This window comes from Sapajus apella, unplaced genomic scaffold (genome assembly GCF_009761245.1).
Source record: "Sapajus apella isolate SASKATOON/1434 unplaced genomic scaffold, GSC_monkey_1.0 scaffold23, whole genome shotgun sequence".
NCBI classification, from domain to species: Eukaryota; Metazoa; Chordata; class Mammalia; order Primates; family Cebidae; genus Sapajus; species Sapajus apella.
In genome coordinates this window covers 21,085,779-21,098,335 of record NW_022436963.1, presented here as the reverse complement: position 1 = coordinate 21,098,335, position 12,557 = coordinate 21,085,779, and the positions used below count along the sequence as shown (strand labels likewise).

The 12,557-nt window shown below is 38.0% G+C and overlaps 1 protein-coding gene across 14 annotated transcripts in view; it reads right to left on the bottom strand.

Moving 5' to 3' along the window:
- Positions 1 to 399: 399 nt before the first annotated feature.
- The window catches only part of MITF (melanocyte inducing transcription factor), a 216,492-nt gene continuing 204,334 nt past the window's right edge, over positions 400 to 12,557 (bottom strand). For 13 of the 14 annotated variants that reach the window (XM_032290470.1, XM_032290462.1, XM_032290463.1 and 10 more), the window contains 2 exons: positions 9,525 to 9,672; positions 443 to 4,433 (listed from right to left, as the gene is read on the bottom strand). In XM_032290470.1, the coding sequence (XP_032146361.1) occupies positions 4,032 to 4,433; positions 9,525 to 9,672 (550 nt within the window). In that variant the 3' untranslated portion in view covers positions 443 to 4,031. Of the gene's footprint in view, positions 4,434 to 9,524; positions 9,673 to 12,557 lie in introns of all 14 variants that reach the window. The other variant, XM_032290461.1, reaches the window with a different exon arrangement.

Here is a 12,557-nt window from a genome sequence, read left to right as displayed (position 1 = left end):
GCTGTTAACTGGTAAATACCAGGACAGAAATGTGGGTGAAGGTATTGCTGCAGAACCCTGGAGATGAAAAGCCCCAATTTTCAACTTACCTGCTTTTGATTTTGCCCAGAATATTCTCTTGTTCCAAAAGGAAATCTTCTTACCTTTACATGTATTAAAGACATCCTACAGTAATACTTCTAGGGAAAATATAAATAATTCAAATAGATCTGAAAAAGAAAGGCCTTGATTATTGTATATTACAATTTAAGAAGAAAATTAAACTTAGGAAAAACCTGACAGTCAGATCAGAAGTATTACAGGAAGTTTCTTGCTCATTTTCTCCAGAGGTTGAACCAGAATATATTTTTTAAAAGGGTAGAAGTTTAAGGTCTAGCTAGGGAATAAAGACATGTTTTGTCTGACACTTCCCAATTCAAATCCAGCATTTATCAAATGACTCTTAAGTAGTATATTCAAAAAAAAAAAAAAAAAAAAAAGCAACCAGGAGCTGGCAGCCTGAGTATATTAAGCTTTCATTATTGTAAATTTGTATTTTAAAAACCCAATATCTTTTCTGTAAATATGCAAGTGTTTCTCTGACAATTTCTCTTTTTTAAAGCCACCTCTCACTGAAACATTTTAAATAAAACTCCTATATCTAAAATGAAGTCTTGGCATTTGGGAGTTTAAAATCTCCCCAAATTCTGAGGGGGATAAAAAAGCTGCATAATTATAGCTCATCTGAGTGTAAGTCATAAAGTAATCAAAAATGTTTAAAACCAAAAAGTAACATCTTAGAGTGGCATTTTAAACAAAAAAAAAGTACTTACTGGCACTTTAAAATTTTTCATGCAATTTGTTATTCATTAAATCAGAAGAAAATGTGCACTACCATTTTTTGATAAGGCAAATAACATTCAAAATTGGCATTAACACAATAGGCCATCACTACTACGTGAAAAACCAAATGCTTTAATGAGGCTATCAAGAACAAGTCGATTATTTCATTGGATACATTAATATCGATCCATAATATACAGTGCTATGGACCACACAGAAATTACTGCTGCATCCAACAGCAGGTGACTATTACTAACATTACAGTACCAAGCATCCGCAAGAGACAGTCATTTGTCATTTATCAAGAAATAGGGCTTTTTTCTACTGTTATTGACATCAACTTTTTCCCAGTGCATTTTTCAAAAATATTAATAAGTGCATTCCTTTGTGCTTTATATCTTTTAACTTCCTATGTATTGTATTTGTTCTTATTGCTTTATTGTTTAAAAACAATCAGAAAGAATTTTGTCATCCTATATATGACCAGGTTGCTTGTATGCTTTTTGGCAAAGTCAGAAGATTTGGTATTTCCATTGCCCTACCCAGAGGCAGAGGGACAATTTTGGCATTTTGGTCCCTCCATATGGAGGTCCAACCTCGAGTCACAATTCTGCACCCGAGGATAGGGGGAGTGGTGTGGATCATTTTCTCGTTACAAACGACAAGGCCAAACCACTGCCTCTTGGCTTAACTAGTCCTTAAAACGAATCCACACTCTATTTGGCAAAAAGAAATAAATAAAACCACCCCCAAGATTGCAGCATTCTCCTGGGCTTGCTCACCTGCCACCTGCAGAAATTGTCTCTTAAGGAGAAGGGGACGGGGAGGCAGGCAATGGCAAAGTCAGGAGTTGCGACAGTCAGGGTAGTGGTACAAGATGCCATACTTTCTTTCAACAAAGCTTTCTATGTGGTTGCTTAACCATGGTCCTGTTCCCTTGGCCATAGGTTAGTCAACCTTGCTTTATTTTTAAAAACCCTCAAAATCAGCTAAGGAAAACTAATATCATAGCATCACGACCTTCAACTTTTGCATCCAGCGCCCGCCCCCCCATATAAATATGAAGAGAAAAATAGACAGTGCTATGATTGTATCAGTGAATACTATGGTACAATTAGCTGTTCATGCAGATTTGCATCACTATTCTAGGAAAAGAGCTATACAGTTAAGGGGGTTGAAAGAATGGGAAGTAATTTTCCCTACCCCCTTAAGTAATAAAGCTATAAAACTGATAGCATCACCAATGTTTCCAAGGATTCTCATTGCCCAGCGTGCATGGGAACTATGCAGTTGATTATTTTTACCTAAACCATTCATTCACACATCTGACGATCACTCCTTCTCTATGAACCCTCCATCACCCATCACCAATTCACATTTGACATTTAAACACTTTAAAAAAAACCCCTCCTGAATAAGGTTTCCTGATGAAAGAAGTTGGCACTCTGTCACTAAAATATATTTAATATTAAAAATATCTGAAGGAAAATTGGAAGCTCTTATATTGTCTACATAGGCACCATGCTACATGTTCCTCTTGACTATAGATACCATCTTGAAACTTTCCCCTACATTACAGTTCAGTCAGTGCTAGTCCAAAAAAGACTACTGCTATATTTAAGGCACTTCATTCTGAATGGATATGCTTTATGCCACTTGCTATTCAATTGTAGGCTGCTACTGAGAAATTCCATTCAACAGCCTGGCTCATAACACTATATGGCATCTGTATAAAACATTTAGGCTTGATACATGTGACACTACTGTTATTGCATAGGACTACACAAGTAGATAATGCACTGAAACTAACTTTACAACATTGCTCCTTGTTAAAACATGGTTATCAAGTAACAGCAATTTGCCAATACAGTATTTCTTTCTTTAAAACAAAATTCAGCAAGTTTGCTGAAATAAACCCCAATTAAATGACCATAATGGGCGTATTAATGCTATGGTTATCCGTCTCCAAGAATATTGCTATTTTCATACCCTAAAAATAAATATGTAAGTTTATTCTTTCTAGAAAGCCTGGTTTTAACCTATTAATACTACACCTTAAAATGTGTCTAAAAACAGTTCCGGGTGAGACTGTAATGTACAAAATATTCTCAAAGCTGTCTTTTAAACACAAGACCTTGCATAAAAGTTTTCTTTCATGGGTGTACAAAGAATGCGGAAAACTACCAGTGAATTGTAAAAATATTGAAAACTTGCCATTTTAAGATGCATATTCTTACAAATTAATACAAACATATTGAAAAGAACAATGATAATAAAGAATCTGTACAAAGCAAATGAACAGTAAAACATAATTTAAAAATAAAAATAGTAAAGCCAATTAGAAATATGCTCAGTTTGGTTTTCTTATCAAAAGCAAAAATGAAAAAAAAAAAAAGAGTAAAACATACTTTCAGTGCTCCTCAACATTTTACTTTGAGAGGACATTAATTTCCACTTCAAAATAAAATATATCTTATGAAAAACTGAATCACACTCATTGATGAAGAAAACTGTAACAGCACAGAATAAAAGAGAGCAAGATTAGACTTTATATGTCAGAGCCTTGGTCTAACTCCCTTCAATTTCGGTTGGTATCAGTTATGTTTTCTAACCAGATGATTCTCATGAAAAGGCTGCATTTTTTGTGTGTTTTACAGAATACAGTATTTCTTTAAGTAGTCTGCAGTATAAACACTAAACAATGCTAGAGGGGTACTGTATCTTTAAGGCAGTACCAATGAATCAATACATTTATAAAATGGAAAAGGGTTAGTATGGATTCCTTTTCCTCTTTCTTTTTTTTTCTTTTTGGTTGCTTTACATTCTTTCAATTAAACTTTACATTTAATTTCCAAGGAAGTCACAGGCATAAAAACCTCAAATCAAGTTTCCCCTGAATAAAAATGGACAGACATTTCTCTGATGCAAAATCCTCTTGCTCAGAAAGCTAAAGTCTGTGGAGAATTCAGTTCACAGATACTGCACACTTATTTGTACAATACTTTGGAGGCATTTGTAGTTGTAAAATAGAATATACAAGTCTGTTTCACAAAATTCTAAAAATAAAATATATCCTGGGCTATTGATAAAGCATGAAAAAAAATTTCATATTAAAGGAAAATTATCAAGAAAACCCCTTCAGGTAAATTATTAAATCTATGAATCAAGAAAGGAAGCAGTTTGTGCGAATGCAGTGCAGGGAGGATTGGCTAACAAGCATGCTCCGTCTCTTCCATGCTCATACTGCTCCTCCGGCTGCTTGTTTTGGAAGCTCCGGGGGACACTGACGAAAGGAGTGGATCAGTGACACCAACAGGAGAAAGAGTGTCGTCCATCAGGATGTCTTCCAGTTTGGATCCCATTTTCGTGGGGACGCTATAGGCTTGGTTGGCCTCGGTCCCAGTTCCAAGGTTGTTGTTGAAGGTGATGGTGCCATCCGTGAGATCGAGAGTTGTTGTACAAGTTAGGTCTGCATGATGCTGAAGGAGGTCTTGGCTGCAGTTTTCAAGAACGGGTTCTTGCTTGATGATCCGATTCACCAAATCTGGAGAGCAGAGACCCGTGGTTGGAATAAGGGAAAGTCCATGAGCTCGAGCCTGCATTTCAAGTTCCTATAAAAAGAGTAAAGATAAAATACTGAAATAGGCAGAGCACAGAGGACTTTTAAGCCTGTAAAACCACTCTACATGATACTATAATGGTAGGTGCATGTCATTAGACATTTAGCCAAACCCACAAAATGTACAACACCAAGAGGGAATGTAAAGTATAGGCTTTAGAGGATAATGAAATGTCACTGCAGGTTCCTTGATTCTAATAAATGTGCCACTCTGGTAGGGAATGTTGATAATGGGAAGGCTGTACATGCTTGGGGGCAGGAGGTATATGGGAAATATCTGCAGCTTCATCTCAGTTTTGCTGTGAACCAAAAACTGTTCTAAAAAATAAAGTCTATTTTTAAAAATCAGATACTTTGGATGGCCAGGCGTGGTGGCTCACGCCTATAATCCTAGTACTTTGGAGGCCAAGGTGGACGGATCACCTGAGGTCAGGAGTTCAAGACCAGCCTGGCTAACATGATGAAACCCGTCTCAACTAAAAATACAAAAATTAGCTGGGCATGGTGGTGGGCGCCTGTAATCCCAGCTACTTGGGAGGCGGAGGCAGGGAGGATCGCTTGAATCCGGGAGGTGGAGGTTGCAGTGAGCTGAGATCATGCCATTACACCCCAGCCTGGGTGACAGAGTAAGACTCTGTCTCCAAAAAATAACTAACTAACTAACTAAATAAAACAAATAATTGGAAAATAATAAATCCTCAAAATGAAAGTTTTTTGTTCTTTTAAATTAATAAGTTCTGTATATCCTATAGTAGAGGTACCACTGATAGTATGTGAAATAAATTTTAGGTGTTTATAGATTTGATTATGTGTGCAAAATAGAGAGAGATGGTCTCTCACATATATTAATGTTCACACTGAGGATAAGTTGAAAAATATAAAAATGAAGTTTTAAATGTGAGCTAATAATAATATTAAGTAAAGAATAATGTATTTTCATGGTCCTTCAACTGTGCACTGAGGTCCCCACGGGTGCTGCAATGAACTCACAGAGCACTGGAGATGTCCTACCTTTCAAGGGCAATGGCAATACTACCTGAGAACTACTAAACTCAAGACAGTTCTCTTTCAGCATCAGATTGAAACGCTATCTACTTTTCAACCACATTGTACCATTGCACAGTTGAGCTTTTGGCAGTTGCCAAGATTAAAGTAAAACAAGTGCTGCGTGAACATCATTGTGGACTGGGAAACAAAGGTGGTGGCGTCCAATCTGATTCCAAGGCTTTAGAAGTTGTGCAGTGCCCAACAGGCACACACGTCCACTTAGTAAGTACTGTGGTTATTTAATAACAAAATAAAAATGATGTTTTCCTTTCAATTGATATGTTCTATTTTTTCAAATGGCTACCAAGTTGATAGAACCTAAATACTTAATAAGTTGTTTGGACCTAACAAAAAGAGTAGGTATTTCTTTGGGTCTAGGGAGATGGTAAAAGATTGCTAAAACCCTAACAGTGCCATAAAGTAAAAAAGTTTGGGTAGTGACAACAAAAGTTATCAAAGTTCTATGCAACTAACTAAAGTTTTAGAAGCAACATTTAACCCATCTCACCAAGGCGAAGGGGAAGAAGTATGTTTTTTAACTCAACAAGTAAGTTCTCATCTATAAGACGAACAACTTTTTTCCTTTCCTCCTCACATACATTCCTATTATTGGCTAAATTGTGTCCTGGAAAAAATTTGAATGTTGATGTCCTCACCTGAACACCTTGGAATGTGACTGTATTTGAAGATAGGGCCTTTAAAGAGGTGATTAATTTAAAATGAGATCATACTGGTGGGCCTAAACCCAATAGGACTGGAGTCCTTACAACAAGAGGAGGTTGGGACAGGCACACACAGAAAGAAGACCATGTGAAAACACAGGGAGAAGACAGCCATCTACAAGCCAAGGAGAGAGTCCTCGGAAGGGACCAGCCCTGCTGACAACTTGATCTTGGACAACCAGCCTCCAGAATTGTGAGAAAATAACTACTGTTTCCCACCCAGTCAGTGTCACTTCACTACAGCAGCACTAGCTGACAAACACACTTCCTAAATGCCATTGAGTCCCACTGTATCTCATGGCAAAATGCCTTCCAGACAAGCTCTTTCCCTTTTTCCTTTCTGAGTATCCCTGGGCATTCCTAAAATGAACCATAGAGACTATAACTGAGTCCTGAGAAACATTCTGCTTTTCCATTCAAATGCTATCCCTTCCATGATTGTGAAACAATAACATATAGCAATAGAATATAAATTCAAAGCAAGTCACCTTTCCTTATCAGGGAGGAGAAGGACTCTCCACATGACATGGCCTTTCAACCTTTGCCCACAAGCTGAGAAACATATGTGCCTGAAAAGCCACATTCAGTCTAAATTCAAGTTTTTGGGATCTGCAAAATCCTTTTTTGGATGCAATTATGAGTAAAAGCCAGGAGCTTGAGATGTCACACAAGTATCTTCAAGTTCCTTTACATAATCTCCAGAAACACAAGTTTCTTCAGGCATTATTTTAAAGCCCTGGGCTATTTAATACCATGGCAGTTCCACTGATATTAGGGCGTCATGCTCTTTCTTCTGTGAAAACTTTTGTGTAAATCACTTAGAGTGAAAATGAAAGAAAGCCCTTAGGCCCAGGCTGAAAACATGTACTCCTGTAAATCTACAGCACATGCTAGTAAGAACAGCACCTCCACACATGCAGATTGTCTTTTCAGAAAAAGAATAATAAAGTTGGATTAAGAGAGGCAAACATCTCACTCTAATCCTTTGTTGTTTAATTAAAAATATTTATCAGTTGATTAAAGCATTACTCAGATTTCTAAATAAGGTGATAAATATCATCTAGAGAACTCTGGCTTTATTGCATCGCAGAGCTTTCCTAATTAATAATGTTTTCTGTGATATGCAAAAGTTCTAAAGGCTGCCTCACACCGTCATTGGAAGAAAACCAAGATAGCGTCACCATGGAATTTCCAATGCACATATTTCACAATATTCGTATTTCATATGAATATACATGTTTGGAGCCCTAAAATAAAACAAAACCTAGTTTCTCTTTCAAAACAGTTATTATATTTTAATACTTGTAAAAGGAAATGACACATTAGTACAAGCTGCTTTTTTTTTTTTTTTTCTGAGACACAGTCTTGCTCTGTTGCCCAGGCTGGAGCGCAACAGTGCAATCTCGTCTCACTGCAACCTCTACCTCCTGGGTTCAAGTGATTCTCCTGCCTCAGCCTCCCAAGCAGCTGGGATTACAGGCATCTGCCACCAGACCCAGCTAATTTTTTTGATATTTTTAGTAGAGACAGGGTTTCACCATGTTGGCCAGACTGGTCTCAAACTCCTGACCTTGTGATCCACCTGCCTCAGCCTCCCAAAGCACTGGGATTACAGGCGTGAGCCGCCGTGCCTGGCCACAAGCTGCTTTTATAAATGGGTAGACTATGTTCAAGAGACTAAATACCTTCGGCTACTTATTGAAGAGACAGAACATAAAACCAACAAATGAAGCCAAAGTAGAGGACAGGAGGGGAAAGTAGGACTTTCAAATTACACACAACCTCTACTTCACTACCCAGAGTCTAAATGCACCCCTACGGAGGAGTGGCTTCCCACCTCCCCGCCCCACAGCCGAGGAATCGCTGCAGTGAATGAGAGATGTGGTATCTCAAAATATAAGCATTCAGAAGACTGGAGACCATTATTACAAATGAATTGCTCTGTTCGAAAAGTTCAACTTCCGAGAGGAACACCACTAAGTGAAACACAATGGTATCTAGGATGTCATATTTCTCATTGCTGTTACATAAAATAGCTCCATGAATAGTTGCACTGAAAAGTTGAAAGACAACCCTTGCTTTATGGCAAAATCTAGTAAAAGGTGTGTCAGTCTAGTCAAGAAGAAGATATAGTGTCATTAACTCTTTCAGATAGGTTGTGTTCAAAGTCAGCAAATTAAAATTACCCTCACAAACCCCATTTGGTCAATAACAGAGAGTCTGTTTTTGAGAATCATTTCAGAGGAAATAGTGTCCTTTCACTCAGCAAGAGAGGCCGAGCACCTGAGGGTAGTTCCAGGAGCTGATACTAAAGAGGAATTCCCCATCTCCTGCTTACCCTGGTGCATATACTCACTGAATGCGATGACGCACAAGTGGCACATGGTTAATAAAATTAGTATGTCTTCTTCTAAGGGCGTATAGTTTAAGTTAAAGATATATATGTTACAATTCCAGCATTTATAACTATCTCCAAGAATTATGTCCTTAACATAAGATCCTGTGGGTGTCCCCAAGTTCCCTATAAACACATACTTTGACCGTCGACTGCTTCCCCGACCCTGCAAATAGTAAGGCATATTCTTACTTAATGTGTATAGTCAGTGCTTATTTTTTTATGTTCTATAAGGTCACTGTGAACACTGAACTGATGAACACTGAAGCACTGTTCCTAGGGGAATTGCAGGGTTAGGTTCCTCTGAGACCCTAGTCATAACACTTAATCTTGTTTTATGTATGCTTCTGTTGAAGGTAACCTTATGTAATATATGTTGTTGACTCATGAATATTAAACTCACGGCTAATAGCACTGTAACTTATACCTGAACGAAGCTTATCCAACACCTGTATTTTCTCTGTAAGGCACATCACGGTCTTCTTGCCCTCAGGAACTCTAGATAGCACTTCAGCATTATGCTTGGGGGTCACTTTAAACAGCGAAATCACCAACAGAAACCACAAAAATGTAGAAAGCACTGAACAGACCATGAAAGAAGCACTTGTTTGGAGGATGAGAGTTGCAATAAAAAAGCAGTGAACCTCGGGTAGGGTCACTCGACCTCACCTGGAAATGCGTGCCATGGGCAGCTCAAACTTGCCACTCTGCACATGTCCGAGAATGACTGTGGATGTGCCACAGATACTGATTTTGGAGTTACAGGTAGGCAAATTCACAAATACAGAATCCACAAATAATAAGGTTTGACTGTCTTAGGATCATGTAAGTCAACTCCCCTACGGCTCATCATATCCATCTTTCTCCTGTCTTGAAGCTGGTAACAAGCAGTAAACTTTACACAACTCAGGCCGTGTACCTGTATTCTGAGCAACAAATGCCGGTTGGCATGCTCCAGTTTCTTCTGTCGATTTTCAAGTTCTTTTGCGCGTTGCTGTTCTCGTTGCAACTTTCGGATATAGTCCACGGATGCTTTTAAAATGGTTCCCTTGTTCCAGCGCATGTCTCTGCGATGAAAATGAAGGAAAATAGACATTTTTAGGATTTGAGGCTCGATGAAAATTCAATATTTAAAGCATTCCATTTCTCTTTTTCTGAACATTTATTTCTTTTATTTCAATAGTTTTGGGGGAATAGTGGTGCTTGGTTACATGGATGAATTTTTTAGTGGTGTTCTGAGATTTTGGTGTACCCATCACCCAAGCCATGTGCCCTGTACCCAGAGTGTAGTCTTTTATCCACCATCCACCTCCCCCTGCCCCTCTATTTCCCTCAAGTCCTCAAAGTCCATTGTATCATTTTTAAAAGCATTCAATTTTAAAGATATAATAACCAAGCCGGGCGTGGTGGCACACGCCTGTAATCCCAGCACTTTGGGAGGCTGAGGTGGGTGGATCATGAGGTCAGAAGTTTGAGACCAGCTTGACCAACACGGTGAAACCCTGTCTCTACTAAAAATACAAAAATTAGCTGGGCAAGGTGGTGTGTGCCTGTAATCCCAGCTATTCAGGAGGCTGAGGCAGGGCAATCGCTTGAACCCAGGAGGCAGAGGTTATGGTTAGATGAGATCGTGGAACTGCACTCCAGCCTGGTCAACAAAGTGAGACTCTGTCTCAAAAGAAAAAAAAGATAAAAATAATCATACATTAATAATAGCTACTATTCACGAGTGTTTGCCACGTGCCTAATGTTGCCCACCCCATTTGTATACATTGTCTTACTTAACCCAGACAAGCACCTTGTGAGACAGAGATTTTGTGCACATGTTGAAACACAGACAATTCAACTTGTCCTAGGCTCCACAACTACCATATAGTAGAGCCAGGACTTTAGGTCTGTTGATTACAAAGTCAGTTTTCTTAAACACTGTATTAAACAGTTACCGGTTTCTAAAACTATAAAAGTTAACACACTAAAAATAAACCATGGTAAAACAGAGCTGTGAGATCTCACTACTAAATTGTTTGTGGCATAAAACTGGCATCCTTCTATTTTTTTTTTTTTATCATGAATTATCATGGGCAGGTTATCTAGCCTCTCTCTGTATCTGTTTCCTCATATACAAAATGATGATACTATACTTGTGTAAGCAGCCTAGTAAGTATGTTATTGGAATCAAAGGAGCCACTTTACACAAATGTGCTGTTGGAAAGTTAAAAACACATTCAAATAATGGAACAGGCACTGTATTAAAGGCTCAATATAGTAATGCTAATAGCTATCTTTCGATAGCATTTACTATGTGCCATTTTCAAAAATATTTTACAACTTGTATAATCAAAACAACCTTAATGAGTAGGTACTAATATGATCCCCATTTTACTGACTGGAACCTAAAGCACAGAGAGGTTAAATAATTTGCCCAAGGTCACAGAGCTAGGAAGTGGCAGAGCTAGGAAGTGGCAGAGCCAGAAGTCTCAGGACTCTGGCTCTCAACTCCCTGCTCTAAACCACTGTATCATACTTCCTTTTATGTGATTGAGTCCTCAAAGCAACTAGGCTAGGTAAGAAGACTTTGATGTCCCCTTTTTTAACAGATGAGAAAAATGAAGCACAAGAATGCAAGTATCTTCCCCGAAGTTAGATACTTAGTAAGAAACTGTTTTGGAATTCTAAGCCAGGCAGCCTAAAGTGATGTCTCTCAGCTCTTAATCAGTAGAGCTTCAATAAACTTGTATATGAGAGAATTAAGAACACCATTAATACGCAGGTAAAAGTACTTTAAAAAAATAAGAGAGCACTCCAGAAAAAAAAAATGAACTATAATTACATAAGTAATATTTCTATATTGCTTTAAATTATCTGAATCCGTTTATAGACAATATCCATCATAATGATGACAAGCATGATGATGAAAACAAAAACAATGTGATGTATGGAGAACCATCCATCCCATAATCTATAGCTGCTAAAACCAGATTGGAAGTATCAGGTGGAACTGATGAGTGGAGGGTCATTATATAAACAAGTCACTAAACAATTGATCCTCATATGAGTTACATTAAGAACAAAACAGACGTTCTCCCATGAGAGGGACAGTTGCAGGCCCCAGAGAATTCCCTGGGGTTGATCCCTGGAGTCTGAACACCAAAGATGGCAACCCAGGCAAACGTCCTGAGATATCCGAAGTTAGCACAGAGACTTAATATTCAGAGCAAAGATCAAAGTAAGAGAAGTAACTTTGGCAGCTAGAGAGAAATGTAATTAAAATAAATGATGTTTCACATAGGCTAGCAAGATGAGAAATCAAAATTGGGATATTTGAGCAGTCACTCAGTTTAAAAGACATGATTGTTTCAATCAGTTATCTTGGGTTTTGCTTCCTTGTGAGATCCAATCAATCAATTATGCTTCTGAGTTTAAGAAAGGGTTTTCAAACTTTTTTTGCTTGGTAATAAGAGGGACTCTTTTTTCATAGAATAGTGTACACAGGTCTCCATTACATAAGATCAAGAAAAGCAGACTTGCTCTGGTGGGAGAAAAGGTATAGGGCTGAGACCCCAGTCTGTAAGACTGTGTCTCTATAGCAGCCCCAAGGTACATTATAGAAACCTGGTGTGGGTTTAGATTATAGTCAGTTTTATCTTAAAACAATGCCTACAATTAAAGATCATTATCAGTTCAGATTATAAACACGTAAGTATTCTAATACAATGGGGAAAGAAGATATGCAAATAGAGGCTTTCACTACAGCCCCATAGTTTCATAATATGTTGCTAAAGAGATTCACATGCTACAGTTTAAAAGAATATGCTAAAAAGTGAAAGCTGATAAAGAACAGGAAAATGGGAATTCAATTTCAACTATCATGCAAGACTGACTATAGGAAATGAAGGTCACAGCCCTTTAGTAGGATAAATTTGTGCTGCAGAACTGAGAATTTGAAATGTTT